This window comes from Phyllostomus discolor, chromosome 4, assembly GCF_004126475.2.
Source record: "Phyllostomus discolor isolate MPI-MPIP mPhyDis1 chromosome 4, mPhyDis1.pri.v3, whole genome shotgun sequence".
Classification (NCBI taxonomy): domain Eukaryota; kingdom Metazoa; phylum Chordata; class Mammalia; order Chiroptera; family Phyllostomidae; genus Phyllostomus; species Phyllostomus discolor.
Window position 1 is genome coordinate 199,048,786 of NC_040906.2, and position 23,862 is coordinate 199,072,647.

At 47.7% G+C, this 23,862-nt stretch overlaps 1 protein-coding gene across 2 annotated transcripts in view; it reads left to right on the forward strand.

The window, feature by feature from the left end:
* Positions 1–22,519, forward strand: part of CCDC170 (coiled-coil domain containing 170) — an 86,348-nt gene extending 63,829 nt beyond the window's left edge. For both annotated transcript variants that reach the window (XM_028510850.2, XM_036024902.1), the window contains exons 7-11: positions 1,206–1,406; positions 4,686–4,859; positions 7,775–8,017; positions 19,563–19,799; positions 21,789–22,519. In XM_028510850.2, the coding sequence (XP_028366651.2) occupies positions 1,206–1,406; positions 4,686–4,859; positions 7,775–8,017; positions 19,563–19,799; positions 21,789–21,989 (1,056 nt within the window). In that variant the 3' untranslated portion in view covers positions 21,990–22,519. The remainder of the gene's footprint in view (positions 1–1,205; positions 1,407–4,685; positions 4,860–7,774; positions 8,018–19,562; positions 19,800–21,788) is intronic.
* The last annotated feature ends 1,343 nt before the right edge of the window (positions 22,520–23,862 follow it).

A 23,862-nucleotide genomic window follows, 5' to 3' on the forward strand; every position in this document is an offset into this window, starting at 1 on the left:
TGGAAGTTGAATTCTTTTTCTGATTTATACCTACTGGTCCTCAACTTAAGCTCTGAAGGTAACTCAGAACAAATCCTGTTGTCCTTTCAAAATATTCAAAGATAGCTTTAATGTCTTCTTGCCTTTAAGCATGGTTGTTTTACAGATAAGCAAGCAGAAGTTGTTTTGTTTTAAATGGAAGCTGTAACTGTGAAGCCGTCAATGTACTCCAATTTCTGTGAGAATGGCACTTACTGAGCGTCACATAAATATCTACCACTCTCAGTCCTCTCCTTTTCTAAAACAAAGCATCACAACTTATTTATCATCTCAAACTCAGTGTTTTTTTTTTTTATTGAATCCAATATTGTATGGTAACTGGATGTGCTAGCATCAATTTGAGTTTCTCAGAGTGTGCCTGGAGTCTTTGGTAAACTTCTGTTCGTAGTTTGAGGGAAGGGTCGGGATACAGAGAGCAGTGCCCGGGAAGGATGGAAGCACAAGTTAGGGGTCGTGGAGCCTTGGGGCTTTCAGCTCGGAAGCTGGGGTCTTATGCTGTAGGAGAGGGGGTAGAGATCAGCTGTCCGCCTGCTCGTGCATCGCCATGGACCCTATGTAGCATCCCCTTATCGAAAGAATTTTGACCTTTGAGATGCTAAAGCGGTAACATTGCGCCTTAACTGTGCAGCCCAGGGGCAGCACCACTGACGGCTCATGAAGGAGGAACCCACTCAGTCAAGGAAACAATATTATCTTTATGCACTTGAATGCGCTGGTAACATCTCAAGGTTACTTATCAAGATTAGCTCACTGTATTGTCTTTAATCCACTACATGTGGTGGAAGAGGAATGATACTTTTACAGGTTTTAAAAGTACTTCCTATCTGAACTCTTTTTTTTTTTTTCCAACTAAGCTTTGAAACCCTGAAATTGATGGCAGTTTTAGGGGCAAATACATGTTACCCATAAATATGTATCAAGTAACCTGTTGGAGGAATTATAAAAAATTCAAAATGCCAATCAAAAGTATTTGATTAGATAATGAATGCAGATTCATTTCTAGCAGAGCAAAGACACCTGTCAATGACCTGTTTCTTACTTGATTTTTCCAAGGAATCTGGAAGTCTGTGTTATAAATAGCGTGTTGCTCACACCGGGCGCTAGATTTTAACACTTTGCTGCATCTTAAAACAACATTTATTCTTGTTTTGTTTCTTTGTTGCCAGATGGTGTCCCAGCTTGAAGCCCAAGTATCCGAGCTTGTCGAGCAGTTGGAAGAGGAGTCTGGGTTTCGCCAGGAAGCCCTGCAGAGAGCCCAGAAAGCAGAGCGCGCGTTGGAGACCCTTCAGGGTCGGCTGACTCACCTGGAGGGGGAGCTGGTGTCTGGAGACGTTTTGCGTGACAACTTGAATTTTGAGAAGCAAAAAGTAATAACCTGAGGGCATGTCCTCGGGTGGACAACATCTGTTGCACTCAAATTTCACCTGAGAATACTCTGAATTTCGCAGTGCTTTAATAGATTGGTTCAATTCTGAGTCATGAGCCACTTTCACGGAAGGAGGATTGTTGTGAGGTCTCTTCCTATTGTTCAGAGCTTCCTTGATTTGAACTAAATCTATGGATTCAGTAGCATCTAATAAAACTTAATAGGTATTTATCGCATACCCACTATATATGAGGCCCTGAAGGTTTGGAGGATAAGGTGTGAATAATTCACAGTTCTTGATCTTAAATGGCTCTTAATTCAATAGAGGGAGACAGACATTCACATAATTTGCTGTACTAAAGGCTATGCATGTTCTAATTGATGTATTGACTAATAAAGTGCAACAGGAGCCCAGTGAAAGGAGTGATAACATCAGTGAGAGGGGATGATTTTGTAGGAAGATGACCGTTGAGTTCATCTTTGAAGGATAAGCAGCATTTTCGAGGAGAGAAGGGGCAGGTAGTGCAGGGCAAACGGTTTGCACAAAGGCATGGCAGCTTGCAGGCACACAGCACACTCAGAGAACGCAGAGCCCTCATACCCACGTGGCTGGAGCCTGGCATTCTTGGTAAGGCTGTGGCCAGAGGGAAGCCCGGAATGGCTCGGATTAGGAAGGTCAGTTCTCCAGGAGAATGTGAAGTGTCCTAAGTGAGTTTGAGCATCACAGTGCACGAGAGAGAAGGGGTGATGCCTGCGGCCTGCCCTTGGAAGGTTGGCTGTGGCCCCGGGGGGCGGTCTCAGTAGAGAGCGGGGGAGGGGAGGCCAGTTTGCCTGGGGCTGTGGGGCGACTCAGTGGGGAAGGGATGGGGACTTAGAAGAGGTCTGGTGACCGAAGAAGAAGCAGAAAAGAGTAGAAGCTGTGAGGAGCAGGATCGAAGACAGGCTCACCTGGGTATCACAGGAAGGTACACGTTTGTGGGTCGCGGAAGTCCCGAGGGAAGGGAGCAAGAGACCAATGGGACTCGGTGCACAGGTGCAGAATTTGGCGTGGAAGATCCTGTTAGGTTGAAAAATCTGAACTCTGGGAACTCGTTCCTTCTCATTCTTCCGTGCTTAAAAAAGTCACAAGGAAGTGTCATGCCTGCGTCACAGGTTGGATATGCAATGATGCATCAGAGGTGTCTGTGGGACGTCCCAGTCCAGTGGACGAGGCGGGCAAACGAGGACACAATGATCGGGACACTCGGTGTTCCCAGGGAGACAGGCACACAACTCGGCAGGAGCCCGGGAGGCTGTGCCATGGGCGGGCACCGAGTCCAGGCACACGCACACCGAAGTGTGGGGAAAACAGTTGTCCGGGCTGTGAAAAGGGCCCCCTCGCCTCCCACACTGCACATTGCTCTTCCGTCTGAGAGACTGTTCTCCTGACCTCCTTCACCTTCTTCACCAGACTCCGCTCTGCTATCACTCCCTCTGCGGTTTTCCCTAAGCCACCCGGCTCTGCTCCACGCAGAAAGTGCCCAACTCTGTCACAGCACTAGTCTCCTTACTGCGTTCATTTTTAATTCCTCTCCCCCAGTCAACTCCAAGCTTCTTGAGGTCAGGGGGGATGTTCTGTCTGGGCTTCTCCAGGACTCAGGGAAGACTCAATACATATTTATATGATAGAAGAAACATATCCAAGCCAAGCATTTCTAGGTATATTGGTGTCTCTTCCCTTCCTTCATTATAATGGCTCACTACTTTTAATTGAGGTTGTATCAAAATAATTCTCAGTCATGAAAGCAAGTTAAATAAACGGATTCTGTCCATGATGAATTTTCGGTAGCAAGCTGCCTGTAAATTCCACGTCCTCGTAAGGACAGTGGGCATGTGAAATGGAAAATAAAACTTGGACAGAGTTGAAGTTTAAATAGAGGTAATGGAGGTTTACACAAAACCATATATTCATGTTAAACTGGGACTCAAGGGAAGAAAATACACAGTATTCGTGACAGCCACCCTACCTTTCTGAGGCGGAGTTAAGATCCTTGAAATAGGCACTTCCTTTGCGGGGGCTGGCTCACTCCAGTTTGTTTGCTGTGGACCCTGGCATGTGGGGTGGATGCACCACATGTGAAATGGTGAAGGAAGCTGCCTTGCCTCCCCTTGGAAGATACTATTTTGTTTAAAAGACAAGCGGGAGCAGGTATTTCCCTTCCCTCTGCGCAGGAACGGAGAGCCCCAGGGGGCGCTGTCGAGCAGGAGGAGGGACGAGACACTGATGCAGAGAGGTAGCCGCCTAGGCCTCGCAGTACAGTGCAATACGTGATGTGATCACGGCGAAGAGACCACATTTTACGTGTGTTCTTTAGCAGAGTTGGAAAATAGGCACTTGTAAATAACTTCATCCTGATGACTAAAATATAGGTAGTCTGGGCTGTAAGGTGGCATGCCTCAGTCATCAGGAAAGGACACTTATTTAAACATGAGATTGCCTGAGTTATATTCGTGAGAAGAAAATCTCAAAGATAGAACCCAAATCACAGCATGACGATACCCAAGGCTCGTGGGTTGGTGTAGTCATCCGGCAAGCACTCAGTAAACATCGCTGTGCACCTGGCATGACCAGGGAAGTCCTAGAAATCAAGTGGGGGAGAGTCCCGAGACAGTTTTATAATTTTAACCTGTTAAAATATGAACCTGGACTTTCTTGATACGACTCTATTTTGGAGTCTTGTTCCTTTATGACTGACTAACAACTCTTAAAGGCATTTTCTAAGGGACTTTAATGAAAAAAAAAAAAAAACCCTAGAAGGTCACTCAGATTTGCTTGTATGGAGAGCTTGTGGCAACTGGTTAGGTACTCCTTTTCCGCTATTGAGGCCAGAGTCAACTCAGGTGGGAAAAGTCTCCCTGGAAGGTCTGGGTGAGTGGATGCTGGGGGCTGGGTTAGCCTGGGAGGGCCACGGTGGCACCGGCACGTTGCAAAGCAGAGGGATGGAGAAAGTAGTCCAGGGCATGGCAGGTTGGTCATATGGCAGAGTTAAGAAGAATGTGTACTAGATCGAACATCAAGGTCATTGACCAGGAAAGTCAAGAGATTCGGACAAGGAGCAGGAATGGAACTGGCAGGGCGGTTCAGGAATTCATCACCAAACACTGGCGTTAGGGGAGGGGCGGGCTCACACTGGGTTTAATGAGAACTACCTGTAAACTTGGGAGGAAAGGAAAGGATTCTCTAAGATCACCTGTTGACTTTTCGTGTGTGTCTCGTTTTCATTTTTGTTCTTGGGTTTAGTATCTTAAGTTTCTGGATCAGCTCTCACAGAAAATGAAATTGAACCAGATGGCTGATGAACTTGGCTTTGACATGCGTCTGGATGCGGTTTTAGCTCGCACGGAGCAGCTGGTACGCCTCGAGAGCAACGCCGTCATCGCAAACAAGACCATCGCCTACAATTTACAGAGAAAGGTAGGGGAGATGGAAACTCGCTACTGTTGGGAGAACAAATTTCTGTGAAACTTCAGTATTGAAACATAATTTACTGCCACCGTATTCACCAATGTGGCTAGGACACATCATTCAAACGATATGTATATAGAATCTCTATTTCAAATCTAAAGTGATGGGAAGTGTATCACCTAAGGTTATGTTGGACTGTGAGTCATAAAGACCCAAAGGGACAGTGGCTTCAACAAGTAGAAGTGTTTTATTTTTTTCTTCTCTCACATAAATCCCTGGAGGTAGGCAGCTTAGGGCTCGTGTGACAGCTCCACTCTGTAAAGTTTTGAAGAAACCAGGCTCATTTGTGTTCCAGGAAGGAGGCTGGAAAAGAAAGGATGCAGCAGAGGGCTGCAAAAGCGCAGGCGTGAGCGGTCTTTTAAAGGAGGTTCCCTAGAAATTCCTGAATGAACTTGTCTTTGTATCCCAGGGCCAGAATATGTTCTGATGGCTAAACCTAGCTGCAAGGGAGGCTTGGAACTGTAGCCTTGACTCTGGGTAGCCATTTGCCTAACTAAAAAATTTACTGTTTCTAGCCCTGGCTGGCATAGCTCAGTGGATTGAGTGCGGGCTGCGAACCAAAGTGTCGCAGGTTCGATTCCCAGTCAGGGTACATGCTTGGGTTGCAGGCCATAACCCCCAGCAACCACACATTGATGTTTCTCTGTTTCTCTCTCTCTCTCAAGTGAATAAATAAAAAAAATCTTAAAATAAAAAAATTACTGTTTCTATTACTATAGAAGAGGAGAATTGTGGACCATTTAACAGTCTGCCTGTATAAGCTCTACTGGACTCGAAAGTTAAGAGAAAAGAGCTTGCTTTTCACTCACTCAAAATAAGAGTTAGAAACTTTCAGAGTAAATAAATGAATGGGTGAAAAGGATACAAATAATTATTAGTTATATAATTATATTGGCATTGGAGAGAGAAAAAAGGAAAACACCGATGTATCCTTATAATAGTTCTTCAGAGAAAGTTCCGTGGTAGCGTGATGTGTGCAGGCCATGTGACGAGTCACATCCGGGCTCCATCAAGCTCTGCGACTTGGGGCAGATTGCATCCCTCTCTGTCTCTGTCTCCTCATGCTGAATTTGGGGGTGATTCCTGCTTCATGACGTTGTGCATTTTTAATAAACAACACTTGGAACTCTTGGCTCATAGGAGGTACTCATTTGACCTCCTCTCCATTTACCCTGTCTTGGGAATGTTTTATTAGAGAAAGCAGACAACCCGTTACTGTCTGGGACATTCAATGGAGCGCCACTTCTTTCTGAAGAGCTCTCAGATAATTGAGTTCTTGTCAATATCTAATATCATTTCTTCTTAAGTAGTGTGTAATCATTAATATGACCAGTGCACACAACTTACCGGTGTCAATGTGCAGTAGAGTGGAATTCGACACGGAGGAGCTCCAGGAAGGGAGGTTGGTTGGAGAACGGTTAGAAGGGCCATGTTGCAAAGGGACCTGGGCATGGGCATTACTGTCACCTTCAGGCAAGATACTCCAGCCCATGTTTCCACAAGTCCTTCACGCCTCTGAGCACTTTACACATGCGCAGTCCGTGATTAGGGGAAACGGGGTGGTCTTCAGCTCTAGCATTCTGTCCTGCTCCATGATTCTGGCTCCTAATGTTTGTCACAGACGAAGGAGGTTCCTGTAGTTAACATTCCATTCCCTAATTGTGGCATGTGAAGCCCGGGAGGATTGCTCTTCCTCCTCTTAGAACCCACAGCCTTTTTCTAAACACTGCCGTCACTCCCTTCGCCAAGTTGAACTGTTACTGATCAGCGCTGTTTCAAGACCTTGTTCTCTGCACGGTTTCTGGGTGGCAGAGGCCAGGCGTGTGATAGAGACATTGAGGAACTCAAAGTGTCCTCAAACCTCTGCTACTTCTCAGATTTAACATATTTAAATAAAATTTAAAAAAATGTCCTTGCTATAGCTTCTTTTAAAATATATGAACTTTAAAATAAGCTGCACTACTTACTGGTTCTGAGGGACTGACGTTAGTCCGTTTTTTGGTGATGATTTGCACCCTGCTGTCTTTCAGGAAAGAGCAGGGCAAGCACAGCTGCCGCGGGGCATTGGAGAGGCCTTTGTCTCTCTGTTCTGCTGTCTTCTGCTCTGGGCAAGCCCACTTCAGTTGTTTTAAAGGAACTTTACATTTGTGTCTGGTGCGCATCATGTCGGAGGGAATCACGTGTTGACAGCCCGCCTCCCTGTGTGTTTGCTGTGGCTCTTTTAGCTGGTGCTTTGCAGCTACGAAATTAATTCCTGGAGAGATAGAAATAAAAATGCAATCAGGCCCTGGCTGTGTGTGGCTCAGTTTGTTGGGCATCATTCTGCAAACTGAAAGGCTGTGAATTTGATTTCTGGCCAGGGTGCTTGCCTAGGTTGTGGATTGGGGCCCAGTCGGGGCGCACATGAGAGGCAAATGATCAATGTCTCTCTCACACAGATGTTTCTCTTTCTCTCCTTCTTCCTCCCTTCCCTTAAGTAAGTAAGCAAGGCCTCAGGTGAGGATTAAAAAATGCAGTCAGGGGAAGGAATCCATTGCCTTTTTTTTTTTTTTTTGATGGTTAAGACATTAGGCTTATTGAAGTGTGGATAAAGATACATGTTATCTGAGTAATTCATTTATTTTTATTGACTGTTCAATCTTGTTTAAAATGTATTGATTTTCGAGAGAGGAAGGGTGAGAGAAACATCAGTTTTTTTTGTTCATTTATTTATGCGTTCGTTGGTTGATTCTTGCATGTGCTCTGACCAGGAATCGAACCCGCAACCTTGGTGTATCAGGATGATGCTCTTACCAACTGACCTACCTGGCCAGGGATGTTCAGTTCTTCTTATTAAAAAGAAATCCCTGTTTGTGTGAAACCAGGTCAAAACTCAGAAGGAAAGACTGGAGAGCAACGAGCTGCATGTGAACCTCCTCCGGCGGAAGATAGCCCAGCTGGAGGAGGAGAGGCAGGCGTGGGCAGCGCTGGCTGTGGGCAGGGACGAGGCCAGCGGCACCGCCCAGAGGCTGCAGAAGAAGGTGGAGAGGCTGCAGAAGGAGCTGAGTGTGTGTCGAGAGTCGAACACAGAGCTCAAAGCCAAACTGGCCGACACCCATGAGCTGAAGGCAAGTGCTCGGTGGGCTGCCTTTCCGTGCTGCCTTCTGCTAGTCCCCCTCACAGCTTGTGGGGCAGAGGGACCACCTTACCACGGACACGCTAGGAGAGGAAAAAATGTGAAACCTTCCTCTGATGTTCCCAGGTTGTGGGGAAAATACAAAAAGTACCCGGATCAGCATGTTAGATCTCCTTCCTGTCTCATTAATACTTGAAATGAAGCTGTAGTTGCTGTGGGAAAGGTCACCCCGAAAGGGCGATGCTAAGTGCAGAAAATCAAAACACTTCTTGCAAGTGTGGGTGACGACAACATTTGGGGTCACATAGGGATTCGTCAGGGACGCATTTGCTTAGGAAGAGTGAGACGTGCAGACACAGCCACGGAGCAGGGTCCGGCAGGTGCCGGCGTGCGATGCGGTTCCCTGGGAGCTGGGTTACGCCAAGTGGCGAGGAGCGTGGACAGACGTGCTGGGGGACATGCTTCCTGGATTTGAGGGGTTGACCTTCCAATAAGTAGAAGAAAGGAATGCAAACTTAGAAGAATTTAGTCATAATATTTAGATGGCATTAGCAGGTAGTTGCATCTGCACATGTCATATTTTAAATGTTCGTGTCTGCCAGTCCCCAGCACAGAGGGCCGTGCTGCCCTGGCTCTTTGCAGACAGGTGCTCTGGAGCAGACTTGGGGATGTTTCCTGATCTGGAAGCGGATGGGCAGGGAGAAGGAATGTGAGATTAGGCCAGGCCTGGAATAGGTATAATGGGGGCCATATTTTAGGAGGTATTCCCCACTGTATAAATTAGCTCTTCCTCCCCTTCCCCCACTGAAGCCATTCTAAGCTGAGGCTGATTTCCCTGGTGGGCAGATGTGGCCCAGGAGAGGAGACACGTTTAAACACAAGGGAAGCGGGAACAAGGGAAAGCATCGGAAGGTGCACCATGGTTGGAGAGAACATGTTAAGTAACTATCAACACACCCCGCAAGCCTTGGGACTCACCATTGGGGTGATTGTGTGCTGGGCTGGGGGTGCAGTCCTCGAGGTCTGCATGCCGCTGCTCCCACTCTGGCTGGAAGGGCCTGACAGAGGGGCTGAGGCAGGCAGCCTAGGTGGCACCCTGATTCTTGGGTCGGGAAGTTCCATGTGCACTCCAGGTGGACATGGCAGGTAGGGAAAGATGCCTGCAGGAGGGCTCCTTGTGGGAGCAGGTAGGGGTGGGACAATGTGAGCTGCATCTGAGGCACTGGGACCAATCACCTGAGCTATGGTCCAATGGCAGATACAGCCAAGCCTTGAATTAGCAAAGGCCAATGCCCAGGCCTTGACCTTGATCAGTGAACCCTCGCAAATTTCCCCAGTCTGCTGTCAGGCACAGCACAGATTCAGGGTCAGCGCGAGGGCTGGAATCACCCCTCCAAACACCACGGGGATTTTCCTTCGCCCAGGCACTATCTCAGGAAGAGGGAGGGGAGAGAGGAGTCCTTGAAAGATTGAGCAATGTGTGAATGACAACAAATTTTCAACCAGAGGAAACGTGGTTAGTTACAAAATACCATCAGCTCTCACAGTTGGGATGATGGTGGCAGGAGTCGGTTTCTTACTTCCCAAAGAGAACGCAGCTTGTCCCAGCGTTGTCCTGCTGGGACTTTGCACTGGCTCCTCCTGACCTGTAGGATGCACGCCTGCCCTGCTGACTTCCTGGCCTAGGGGGCCGCAGGCGCCCTGCTTTGTAGAGAGAATCAAGGGCCCCTAAATCCTCCCAAAGAAACCAGGAAGAAAACTAAGAAATGGAGACCAGGGGTAAGATAGCTAGTAGTGGGGGAAGGTTCTGGAACAAAAACAGAAAAGGAACTTCGTTATAGCCCAAGTGTAATATGGATCTTTGAAAATGAATCATGTGTGTTTTCTATTCTATTCAGTTTTTCTCTCCTCTTTATTATTTGATTTCTTCCCGTTTCATTTGGCTGTTTCTTTTCTATCTTCCCGAGATGCACATCAGCTCGTTAATTTTTAGTCTCCCTCCTTTTCTAATATACAAATGTATGGTTGTGAATTTTCTTCTAAGTATTATTTTAGCCGTATCACCGAAGTTTTAATGCATAATAGCTTGGTTGTCATTTGATTTAAAATATTTTCTAATTTTCTTTGTGTTTTTTCTTTGATACTTAGGTTATTTAGAAGTACATTTTCTACATTTCCAAATATTTGGAGATTTTGTAATTATCTTTGTTGAGGTAATTTGAAGTTTAGGATGTTGTTACTTTCTTTCACGGAAGGTTTTATTTCTTTCTTCCAGATTCCAGGGGGCATTTTAACCTCATAGGTCAGGACCGTCTTACCCCACATTCAAGCCTTGAGCTATCTTGAGTATACTCTTTTGCCTGGAGTAAAGTCACACACCAGAGTGAGAGTCTGCTCCCCACCCTGACCTGGTTCCCTTACTCTTAAGATGCAGCCTTTCAGGTACCCAGTCCAGAGCAGGCATGATTTATCGGGGTCCCCCCAGAGGCAGGAACCAGGCTCTGAGTCCTGTGCCCTGTCTCTGAAAGGTTCACAAAATGCACCTGAGCCCCTTCACTGCCCCTCCCAGACTAGCAAATGTTCCCACAGAACAAAGGACCTCAAAGACTTTGTATACTTTTGAGTTCCTAGCCTCTCCAGACGTTGGCCCACTAGTTTTTTTTTTTTTTTTGGTATGGTCTTACATCTTTGAATTTTTAAGATTGTTTTCTCTTTCCCCTCTGAAACTGTATTCTATGGGAGAGTTAGTCTGAACTATCTGGTCTCCCTCTGCACAGCAGAAGAAGACATTGTAAGCATCGGTTTAATGGGGAAATATACAGTTGCCCAGGTAGGTATGTGAAAAACTTACAGATAACAAAGAAGTGGCAGAGGAAGAAGCTGCCGGAATGTTGGCTACCTCGGTTTGCCGGGGCCGCAGTCTCTGAGTTTTCCCGAGTGCACGCTCCACTTTGCAGAGCACAGATCTGCCAAGCAAGCATTTGTCCAGCCCACCCGGTACATATATGATGCAAACATTTAATCTCCCCTAAAGCCCCTCTTATGCCCCTTAAAATTCCTCTACTTGGGAAGGAAGGGAAGCTGTAGTTCAGCATTGCCTCCTGGGGTTGGATAAAGATGAGAACGGCTCCCATAATTGCTGTTGAATCGTTACGTACCATTGCAGGAAGGAATGATAAATAAAGCACACTCGGACTTTCAAAGCAGAGAGGTAACGTAGTGTTTCGGGTGTCAAAGAGAAGGGCGTGTTTCGTTGAAGGGTGTGTCGATGGAATAACCCAAACTACTTCAGAGACATCTCTGGAGGAAAGGAGGGTAAAGAGTACTGTGGACTTTCATACACGGAGCTCTGTGGGACTCTACAAAGCAGAGGGCAAGAGAATGATGTTGGACATTCTGGGCGACCCCCAGAGATAATTAAGTGGGAGTGACGTGGAGGAAGCCTGATGCATGTTGGCTTCCCGCAAGAAGGAGCTCGGTGAGGTTTCCCTGCTTAGAGCATGAGAGGGTTTCAGACACAAGGTACGGCAATGCCGGAGGATGCAGTGTGAGCTGCCCGACTTCCTGTCCCCCATGCCCTCCGCCCTTTGGCCGGGAATGTTTGGTTCTGACCAACACACTTGCCCTTTCTCATGTGATGACATTATTTCTGTCCTCGGGAGAAATCAAGAAGCTTAACTTAGAATGTAAGGATTTACTCAGCCTCACTTGTTATTTTAATGCCAACGCAGTTGAAAAATCTGGGTTGCTTCCATGACCAAGTGCCCAATCTCCACTGGTGGGTCCCTGCTCTGGGCTTTCTACTGTACCCACCCTTGGGAACGTCAGAGACCCGGGCTTGCCCTGACTCTAGGGGCCTGCCTTGCTTCCGCCAGTTTCTCCCCAAGGAACTGAAATTCTGTCTCTGAAGGAAGCTGGCAGGGCTGCACCAGACCTCTGCGGCCTTGACCTCCAGATTCCAGCCCGCCTTCTGCAGGCATGTTTCCACATATTATAGAGTGGGAATGCAGCAATATAGTGACTGCATGCACTGTAAAGCGTGATACAAACATGAGCTGCGTTATCACTGATGCTGTTACTGCTGAGAGCAGTAGTTGTCCTGTGGGGCTGGTGGGGCCTTCAGAATTGCAGCTCAGAGCCTCCGTGGGATTGGCCCGCAGAAACGGGGCGTGGCAGAACAAAGTGGTGATGGAGCAGGGACTTTCCCACCTGTGACGTGAGGAAGATCAACGCCTGGCACCCAGTGGACTTGAGTGGGTGGAGAGCAGCTCAGAAGTGGGGCAGTGCCCGGGGAAGGGCAGGGTGCATGCCAGGTGCGGGCTGGGCTCTGCCACAGGGGGTCTTCCAGGCTGCATGTGCTGGGAGTCGCACAGGGCACCTGGGCCCAGACAACCCTGCACACCGGAACTGTGTTGGGGTGAGAGGGGCCCGCACTTCTGTAGCCGAGAGCAGAAATGGAAAACGCATCCTGTGTCCCTGGAACGTGTCCTCGTTTCGTCTTGGTGACTTACGCCTCAGGTTTGCGTTGTTGTTTGCCTGGATCTTTCTAGTGATTTACAAGCGGTCTTTTCACTTAACTTTTTCGCAAGCGAGCCACATGCTTATAATTCAGTTTTGCTTTTTGGAGGGACGTGATTATGTAACATGTGGTTCTAGCAGTAAATAGTGCCTGGTTTAAGAACTTCCCATTCCGGCATCAGCTGCGTAGGGCAATGTCTTCCACTGTGAGGCACGCACCGCTGCTGGTACGCAAAGTGCTTCCAGAAGGCAATGAGAGGTGGTGATGAATCCAGCGCTCAGTCCTCAAGTGAAAAATGGATCCCCTTTAGTTTTTTTTTGCTTCGTTCACTATGAAGGAGAAAATCATAATTAGAGGTTATTATGTCTTTATACCTTGGGGACACTTGCTAGTCTTCATTTTAAACAAAGAATAAGCCTGAAGTTCAGTGCTCAGTGCAAGCAATAGCACCTAGTAATGCTGGTTTGTTTTCATTACACGGTGTTTGTTTTGTTATTATCTTCCATTTGTGGCAAATTCTACTGAAACCCTATAAAAGTCCCTGTGAAAATAAATGCATTTAAGTTACAACGGTGGCTGAGACACAAAACCTGGACGTGGATGATGTGTGGATATGGCAAAACTGTGGAGGCAGAATGGAAATAAGTGACATGTGACAGTCGGTTGGAGAACTGATAATGAGTGATAATTTAATGAGGTAAGCAGGTGGGTAGAAGCTCTGATTGGCTGCTAATGACATAATGATAATTTCTGGGAGTCAAGGAGGCCCAAGAGGAGCTGGGCAGGGGACGGGGCACATCACGCAGGGTCTCAGGTGTCATGCTGAGACGCTTGAACATACCCGCTGGGTGTAGGAGAGCCACTGGAGAATTTGAAGCAGCAGAGTGACATTGTGGGGAAAGAGACTAACACGGAACAGATGGCACCTGGGGAAATCAGTGTTTCTCCAGAATGACGCTGTGACCAGCAGCAAAAGGGCCTTCCTGTGTTCGTTCCCTAGGGCCGCTGGAGCCCATGACCACAACTGGGGGGGTCTAATACTACAGAAACGTATTATCTGGCCATTCTGGAGGCCAGAAGGGTGAAATAAGGTGTTGACAGGCTTGATGTCTCCTGGAGGGTCCGAGGGGAAATCCATGCCCTGCCTGGCTCCTGGCCCCTGGTGGCCATAGGCCATCCTTGGTGTGTAGCCAGGTAATTCCGATCTCTGCCTCCATCTTCTCGTGACCTTCCACTCTGTGTCTCTCCTGTTCTGTCTCTCATAAGGACGGTCCATCATTGGGTTTACTCCCCCACCCAATGAAGCGTGAACTCATAACGAGATCCTTAACTGAATGGTAACTGCAAAATGATATCCGTACTTTAACGATATCTGCAAAGGCATAATTGACTCCTGAGTTCCATTGGTAGTCATTCCCTGTTTTCTCCTTGCACTTCCTCTGGAAACTACTATTCCACTTTCTGTCTCTGTGCGTTTGCCTATTCTGGACATTTCGTAGGAATGGAATCATACAGTATGTGGCCTCTTGCCACTGGCTTCTTTTTCTCTGTATGTTTTAAGGCTCACCCATGTTGTAAGCGGTTCTTCATTCCTGCATGAGTCAGTGTACTCCAGAGAAGCAGAACTGAGGTGTGTGTGCATGTGTGTGCATGTGTGTGCATGTGCATGTCTGTGTGTGAGAGAGAGACTGCATCAGGCTGGAGACCCAGGAAGGGTCGATGTTGAAGTTCAAATCCAAAGGCAGTGTGCTGGGAGAATTCCTTCCCACTCAGGGTCAGTGTTTTATTCCATTCAAATCTTAACTGATTAGATGAAGCTTATCCACACTTTGGAAGGACAATTGGCTTTCCTCAAAATGTATCCCCAAAAATGTTTGATGAAATATACAAGCACAGTAGCCCAGCCAAAGTGGCACACAAAATTAACCATCACAGTTCCTTCTTGTGGCTGAACAGATTTCATTGTATGAGTGTATCACGTTTTGTTGTTCCATTTAGCATTTGATGGACATTTGGATTGTTTCCACTCTTTGGCTATTATGAATAAGGCAGTTGTGAACACTCGTGTGTAAATTTCTGTGTGCACTTACGTATCTGCTGGAAAACCATGGTCGAAGGCTGTGACTTTGGGGTCATGGAAACCTGTCTCTTTAAGACCCGTGTAGTAAGTTTCCCCTGAATTCTAGGTCAGGAAAAAGCAGACCTTTCCAGATGAACTATTCAATTTCAAGTTGCCAAGTAATCCCTAAGTAAAGGGATTTCTGCCTAAAGTATGGCAGAAATCCCTTTTTGAAAGGAAAATAGTCTTTCATAGATTTTGCATCCCTTTGTTCAGTCAAAATGATTTTATTGTAATATTGCACACACATGTACAAACTTAACACTATATAGAAACTTCTTAGTCTTACTACATTTTTGCTATTATAAAATCGAAACCAATTTAGAAACCAAGTGAAGAGTAAAAATAATTTAAAAATTAGCAGCATTAATTTAATAATCTAGATTACGTCCATTTGTAAAATCATCAATAAGACTGTGTGGTACCAACTGCTTTTGGTACGGGTTCTTTGGAGTTTGGCACGCGTCTCGTTTACGTTGCCTAAAGGCAGAGCAGTTGTTCTACCGTGAGCATTATTTTATCAGTGCAGAAACTTTGCACATACACTGTGGCGTGGCCTGGCCTTCACTTGGCATGCACGCATTATTTCCGTACGAACTCTGCCTTTGCTCTTTTCTCCTTAACCTACAGTAATCGAAGTAGGACTATACTAAGTGGCACAAACAGCCTTATACACAGTGCAGATGTAGGCACTGAAGTCATGCGGCAGAACTCCTTGGGGTCTGGAAGCCACGGAGTGTAACTCATGTAATGCCAGTTGCCTGGTAGCCTACGTCAGTTATGGTTAGTTCCAGCTGAATAGACTTAAACACTCTCCCCGCCCACCCCGCCCATAATGCAGTGGCTGAGATAGGAGAGGTAGTTTCTCCCTTCTGACCGAAAAGCATGGAGGGAAACATTTCATACCTAGTGGTATTGCTCCACGGTCATCAGCAGCCCTGGCTGTTCTAGCTTTCCACTTCACCATCCTAGCAATAATGTTCGAATGCCACCTCTTAGTGCAAGTTAGCTGCTGGGACTCGAACCTCCTCCCAGTCACCAGGAGGAGGAAAGGAGGAGGGACGCCCTGCACGCCACTTTGTACGCCTGCGTCGGCTGGGACTAAGTCCCGGGACCTCACACAGGTAAAGTCAGCCTGAGAGAGGTGTCCTTACTCTGGGCAGCAGGAAAGAAAGGAAGAGTAGGTGTTTGGTGGGGAGCTATCAGCTTTCCACCCGTGCCCCGTGGTCCAATCTTAGTATGGAGCTGTGGCCACAGACCAGAAGACAGAGAACCAAACACGAATGGAACGCCATTACTGTCTTCACTGTAGCCTCTCACAGAGACACCAGCAGGGAATAAATGGCCCCCTCCAGCCACCAGCAGAGCTCTCTCCCTCTTGCTGACTCTGTTGATAATCTCCATACAAGAGAGCTGCTCCCCGTGCGGCTTCTCCACTCTGGAACTTCCCCCGACCCAGACAGCGCAGCCTTTTGAAAAACGTTTCCCCCTAACTGGCCATCTTGGGCTCAGCTCTGATTACACGCATCCGTTGACCTTGAATGTGCGCCAAGTAGAGAACCTGGAGGGAGGAACGTCCTACTGTGGTTGGAGGGGGCAGGCGTGCTCGGACGGACGGCCAAGGGGAACACCCTCCTTTGATTTCTGTTCTGGTTTCCTCCTGGCTCAATCCTCATGCCTCTCTCTGAGGGCACAGCGTCTGTTTGGTCCCAGGGGAAACTCTCCCACTTGGCCGGCCCACCTGCTGTGCATGGTGCCTGGCTTGTGCATTTGCAGCACAGCCTCTTAAAAGCCCCCCAGCTGGAGAACTGAGGTCCCCTGGGGGACTCAACACATCAGTTTTTAAATGTAATCACCTTCTGTGTAGGGCCTTTGGCCCTTATAACATAAGAGAGAACCAGCTGTTCACCAGATTTTGAAATTCTTTCCCTCATGGGGGCAGCCACCATGGGAACCTTCTGTATCCTCGTGGGGGTCTAGGTGACACATTGGTCTTGTTTATGACCAGATCTGTGCCACTGAGAGACACCGAGGGACACGGTCTGTCACTGGACTCCAGGCTGGGTCTGGGAAGCTCCCCAGGGAGGATAAGCACCCACTCTCAGGAATCTTGTTGGTTGGGTTTGACTCAGAAGACACAGGCTTCCTGTCCCCACCAGCCGCCACCGCTGGCTCCCAGTCTGTCCCGGTGGCTTGGCTCCGAGCTCCATTGCTTGCTCTTCTTCCTTGACAACAAGAATTCAGGCAGCCATCAGGATGGTGATAAAGTCTCCTGTTTTTGTTTTTTTTTTCCCAGAAATTCTTGGCTATAGATTCTTCTCATTAAGACTTGATTTGTGTGCTTTTCGCTCTCCAGGCTGTGTTCTGTCGCCTTTGGTCGCGAGCCCGCTGTAAATGTTTTTCAGTTCTGAGCAGAAGGGTTGAATGTATCTCCTCTCCACGATTTTGAATTCAACACACCAGTTCCAGCAATTTCCCTTTTTGCTACATATTTTCTCTGCAGCCCTGAGTTTGCATGTGAAGGGAGGTAACTTTGTTTTAAAATTGATATTTAGTGTATCCATGGAATGTCCCCGATATGCAAAACATTTATATATTACAAATATTTACGTTACACCCTCTCTTTATCCTGTAATTGAGAGTTAGTCTCCCAGGCTTTCTTCTTCTTGGACAGGCCCCCCCATGACCCATTGTCTGCCTTCCAAACAGGGAGGGGCGTACAGGAGGCAAGTGAACCTCCTTGGTTGGAAAGATGGGATGGGAGAGAGGGGGAAGGCAGCAAACACTCATTACATGGTTTATTTGATTTTATTACTCTCATACATAATTTAAAGATGATTTTCAACAAAATTAAAACAGAAAGTTATGGTGGTTTTTTTGTTGTTGTTGTTTTTTTTTTTTTTGAGAGCATGCCTGCAGCCCGTCTGAATTGCTAGGAAGCTCGGAACTAAACTCACAGCTCTGCTGGTCTTCATTTGCTCCCCGTTTGTTCATTCCACATGCACTTATGTATTTGTTTCAAAGTAATTTATTTTTATGCTTTTTAAAGGCCTTTATAAATGCACTTTCCAATAACAGCTTTATTGAGATGCAATTCACATCATAAAATTCACCCTTTGAAATGCATAATTCAAGGGCTGTTAGTGCCTTGGCAGAGTTGTGTAAACATCACTGCTATCTGATTTCAGAACATTTTCCTCCCCCCAAAGAGAAGCCCTGTACCCATTAGCAGTCACTCCCATCCTCTCCGCCCGCCAGCCCCGGCCTTTTCAGGGTCTTTCATGTAAAAGGACTCACCCCATAAGTGGTTGACTCATCCAGGGCTGACTCTCCCCTGTAGTATAATGTTCTCAGGTTCATCCATGTTGTAGCATGAATCAGCACTTCATTCCTTCTTATGGCCGAATAATATTCTGTTTTATGGGTATGACACATTTAATTTATCTGTTTATCATTCGATAGATATTTGGGTGGTTTTCACTCTGGTGATTTTGAACATGCTGTGAACGTTTGTGTACAGGTTTTATGTGGACCTAAGTTTTCAGTTCTCTTGAATACATAACGTATACCTACCTAGGGGCAGAATTGCTGGGTCGTATGTTAGCTCCGTGTTTACCTTTTTGAAACCTGGCAAGCTGCTCTTCTCAGCCACCGCACCATTGGCCACTGGGACCAACAGCACTCGAGGGTCCCAGTTTCTCAGCATCTTCACCATCCCTCGTCATCGTCCATCTTTTTGGTGGTGGCTCTCCGGGTGTATAAGTGGCAGCTCATTCATATATATATTTTTAATGAGTTTGGTTGAAAACAGTGTTGGGTCTAATTATGCAAAAGTACCTCAATTTTTTTTACTGTGATGAAATACACATGACATGAAATCGACCACGTTGACCATTTTCTGGGGAGAGTTCAGTGGGGTTAAGTATACTTTCACCGTGTGCGTGCAACCATCACCGTTCCTCATCTCTGCAGCTTTCCCGTCAGCCTCCACTGAAACCCGGTGCCCACGAGGCAGTGACTCTCCGTGCACCCAGCGCCTGGTACCGTCTGTCCTGCACTGCGTCTCCAGGACTGAGCCTGTCCTGGGTGCCTCCTGTAGTGCCGTTACACAAACGTGTCCTTTCGTGCCTGGTGTAATGTCTTCAGGGTTCCTCCCAATTCTAGCATGCATTAGAATTTCATCCCCTTTTACTCAGATTCTTTTTGTTAGCAGATCTAGTATAATTTTAAATACTAAGCTAAACAAAGATGTGCCTCACATCCAGGATGCCCTGTGATTTGGCTTTAAGGTCCCAGGTCAGCTTCTTGGAGAGAGGCCCACGCCCGCCCCCCTCCCCACCCGGCGTGAGACGGAGAACTGTGGCCGCCGCCTCCTGCCCCCGGCCTCGTGGGAGAGTCAGAGGGCATTTTTCTGAGAAACTGCTGATGTAGATTTTCCTCACAGCAGCAGTAAAATCTTGCTGAGGGCATTAGGTAGGGCTTCCCTGTGGTAACACACCAAGAGAGGAGACATTTTGCTCTCCTTGCTGCTGTACACCGGGAGTGACCCATTGGTGGGGGCAAAAAGTGCAAGTTGCTTTTGCCTAGGAAGCTCAGAGAGTCTGTGCGTAAGTACCAGCAGCCTTTATTTTAATACTGAACCCCAGAACCATGCTTTGTACCATTTTATCTCATCGATTTTCCTAGTAATGGTGCTCTGATATGTTGTTTATAAACCATAACTGTCTTAAGACATGTTTGCCCAGCACATATGTTTGGCAAAAGTCTGTCTAATTGGAACGGGTTTCATCCTTTATTCATAAAACTGTTACTAAGTGAATTCCATCGACTTCTGACTTGCGTATAAAGTTTTCCTAAATAAATACCCAAGCCATCACCAGCATTTTCTTGTCTTGTTAGATTAAGACTTTGGAGCAGACCAAAGCCATCGAAGACCTAAACAGATCCAGAGACGAGCTGGAGAAGAGGAAGGAGGAAGCGGAGAAACAGCTGCTGTCCGTCCAGTCGGAGCTGGATGCGACAGAGCACGAGGCCAAGCAGGACAAAGAGAGGGCCAGGAGCCTCATGGAGGTGGTAACCCGCGAAACGAGGACCCTGAAGAAGTCTCTGGAAGAAGCGGAGAAGAGAGAAAAGCAGGTGGGTGGGAACGCGGCGGTGAAACCTCCTTACTCAGGGAAGATGGCCCAGCCCAAAAGTTCGATCACTGCTCACCTCATAAACAATTTACGAGAGCTTTCTATTGTCCTTTCAACGTCTCTGCCGGCCAGCCCAGCGTCTTTTTGGCCTTAAAAGAACCATTATGATTTACTCCGCTAAGTAAAGCAATTCCCGTTTTCATGGCACGCATTGTAGGAAAGAAAGACGTTGTATCAGAGCCATGGAGGGCCCCTGAGAAGCCAGGCTCTGCGTCCACCCATTGCCTCCCTTGGAAGGTTGCATCGCCCTGCACCTTCCCGCGGTCACCAGGGCTTCAGCCTCCGGTGGAGGTCAGGGTAAACCTTATCTCCAGCAGAGATCAGTTGCAGGAGATAGTCCTGAATCTCAAACAGTGGCACCCGGGCTGGAGGGCTGACCAAGGCCAGATGTAAGCCGTAAAACAGGGCTCGTGCGCTGGCCGGCTGCGAGAAGGAGAGTGTTATCTGGCGAGCGCATCAGCAGGTCAGGCCTAAAGAGACCTGTGCGGGGCAGCCTGACCCCCGCCGCTCCTGGCTTTCATGTCACTCTCCTCTGGAGGCTCCACGGGCTCAGGGTGGCCTTTTGGCTGCGATTGTTTCTTCTCTTTGGCTGCCGCTGCTCCGGCTCACATGTTGGGCAGAGTTGAGGAAGGCCAGATGACACGTGAGTGTTCTCAGAGGGAAACCACTCCAGAATTAAGAGCTTTGACCATATTCGAAAGGCCGAGGAAATTTGAGGAAAACGTTTTCATCAGGGAGACGAGGCTGGAGAAAAGTATGACATTTCCCCAACCGGACTTGGCGTAGGAAGCAGGTTGGGAAGTGAATGAGCTAGTGGAGGGAGGGTTTGGAAGGCTGTTCTGGATGTAATGGCTGTCTTCAGGCTGGGTCATCCTTTTTCTGAAATGGAAGGCCCTACCCTGGCTGGTGTGGCTCAGTGGACTGAGCGCTGGCCTGTGAACCGAAGGGTCACAGGTTCGATTCCTAGTCAGGGCACATGCCTGGGTGACAGGCCAGGTCCCCAGTTAGGGGTGTGGGAGAGGCAACCACACATTGATGTTTCTCTGCCTCTTTCTCCCTCCCTTCCCTGCTCTCTAAAAAGTAAGATAAATAAAATCTTTAAAAAAAAGGAAGGCACCTCTAGCAAGGTGTTACCTAGATACCCCTGGTGTATCTTCTTCTGCTTCAACCTGGAAACACCAACTAGTCTATGAGGAATGGAAGGAGTGCGAGGCGCATTTCCACCATTGTCTCTAGTTCCTGCCCCCGGCCTCCTCGTGTGTGTGTGTGTGTGTGTGTGTGTGTGTGGTCCCAGAGGCTCCAGTGCTCTGGGTTGTGAGGTGGCGATCTGTCTGCTGGGATCTGAGCATCATTTGGAAGCCCTCCTGTTTTCACTGGCTCATACTTGCCCGCCATTTGTTCTTCCTTTGGTTTTAGGGCTGTTGTCCCGTCAGCACACTAGCGCATAAGCACCTACCACCCATGGGCATGGGCACGGCCAAGGTGACATTTGTACGGTACTTCCTAGAGTGCAGAGCACACACACAGCCCTCGTTTCATTTGATCCACATTTCAGAGCAGCCCTGGGGGCTGGTCTATGGTTCTTCCCATCCCGGATGTGAGAAGGTGAAGTCTGAGTGATGTCAGAGTCTCGTGCGTAGTTGCTTACTTGGGACCCTTGACGTGGTAGCCGATACCACATTGACTGGCTCATCGGAAAAGTGGTCAGGAACTTGCTGAGGGTGGGTACCTGGAAGGACTTGAGAGGTGATTTAGTAGGCTAGCCTTCTTATTTTGTACACGAGAGGACCAAGGCCAGGCGGCGTGAGTAACTTACCTGCCTTACTACACACACCTGGGTTTTCCATGGTTTCTGTCGCGGTGGGGTTCGGCTCAGCCGTAGTTGAGACATTTGTTCTCTCAGTTAATGTGTTTCTGTTTGATATTCCAGCTGGTGGACTTTAGGGAGGTGGTTTCCCAGATGCTGGGCTTGAACATGAGCAGCCTTGCTCTTCCTGACTATGAAATCATCAAGTGTCTCGAAAGACTGATCCATTCCCACCAGCATCACTTCGTCACCTGTGCCTGCTTCCAAGATGTGACCGCCAGGCAAGATAGACACCTGCAAGGCCACCTGAAGCTTCTTCATTGAACACAGTATCTCTTGAGGGATATGGAGATAAGAGATGGGACACCACACTCAAGTTAACAGACCCTCCAAGCCTTTGAAATTTGATCAGCAGGGGAATGTTGTGCGGTTTGACAGTAGAGCAAGAATCCATCATCGGCGACAAAGAATCTCTCAAAGGCAGACACAGGTTTGGCACGGAGCACACCTGTTACTTCATTTGCTGGCACTTTGGGACCCCGAAGAATTCCACCAGATCGCGTATCTAAAAGGGGAAGTGTTGGTGGGGGATTAACATTTGTGGGATATCTACTGTGAGCCAGGGGCTCTACTACCCAGTTTAATTCTTGTGATGACCACGTGGAGACGCTTTAATGTTTTTACTTTGCAAGCTCTCTGAGGCTCAGAGAGGGCGTTACCCACCCAGGGGTGCAGTTGGTCGGTGACAGATCAGGATACACACCATGCTGACTCTGTATCAAAGGCCGTGTCTTCTCTGCTAGCCCACCGTCCCCCGGTTTCTCCTGGACCCTGTGTTGCAGGGGAAAATTGCTCGCATATCCATACAGTCAAGCATCAAAGGCCAAAAGTAATTGAGATTCCTGAGTGTAACCTGCATGAAATTTTTAAAAAGCAATACACTGAATTATTTGCATTAAACATGCACGGTCTGAGGTCCTATAAGAAACTTACCTGTTTTAAGATGCTGCTGCCAGGTTGCATTTGGTGGTGACTTTTGACGTCTGACCAGGGCTGATGTCAGGTCTATAGGGGTGGAGCTGCTGACATGAAACCTCTGAGACGAAGACCTCTGAGATCAAATGCACTCACAGCGAGTGTTCTGTTTCAAAAATCAGGGTTTGATCATGACTTCCTCTCCCTTTCTGCCTTCCTTGTAAAATTCTACTTCACGGGTATTTTTCAGGAAGTCTTACTTTTTAAAGTTTTTTTAAAAGATTTTATTTATTTATTTTTAGAGAGGGAAGGGAGGGAGGGGGAGAGAGAGAGAGAGAGAGAGAGAGAGAGAAACATCAATCTGAGGTTGCTGGGGGCCATGGCCTGCAACCCAGGCATGTGCCCTGACTGGGAATCGAACCTGCGATGCTTTGGTTTGTAGCCCACACTCAATCCCCTGAGCTATGCCAGCCAGGGCTGGAAGTCCTATTTTTAACTTCCAACAGAAAACTGTTACTCTTTTGGGTGATTCTCATATTTCTGCTGTAGGAAATTATTTTTTAGTCCCTGAAAAAAAGTGTTGGTGTCTAATGAAAGGAGAGGGGATATAGGTTACAATGAAATATTAGAAGACAATGAAAACTCGAGAAGAGAGGACATGAGTTTGACACTTGCAGGTTGAGTGACAGGCGACACAGAGGGAGCGTGACCAAGGACTGCCGCAGTGGGTGGGTCCCCTTGTCCCGGTTGCTCCTTCCTGAGCAAGGACAGAGTGAGGGAACGTTTCACAACCAAGCAGACACACCTGCCCGGCCCTGACGCCCTAACTGAGTGTGACGGGAGCTGGGTCTGCCTCACGTAGGAGGGGCAGCCTCGGATTTTCCCGGGGGGAGCCCTGCAGGCTCTGGAGGTCCCCTGGTGGGCTCCAAACGCAGTGGCTGCGGCCGCAGACTCACACGTAGCTGGAGTGGAGGAGGTGGCTTCGCTGTGGCATCCAGGAGGCTGCAGTGGCTAAGAGGCTCTGCTCAGCCCAGGCCGTTGGCTGTAGTCCTGGAGGGGGGACATATGTTATGGGGGGTATTGTTTCTGTACCTTCTCCAAATACAGTCTTTACTAACTTTTTATTTTCTCTGTAAGTTTATTTTCCACATTATTTAAAAATAACATTCAGCAGCATCACTTTAAAGACATAAGCTGTTATGTTATTTTTCCATTTTGATGT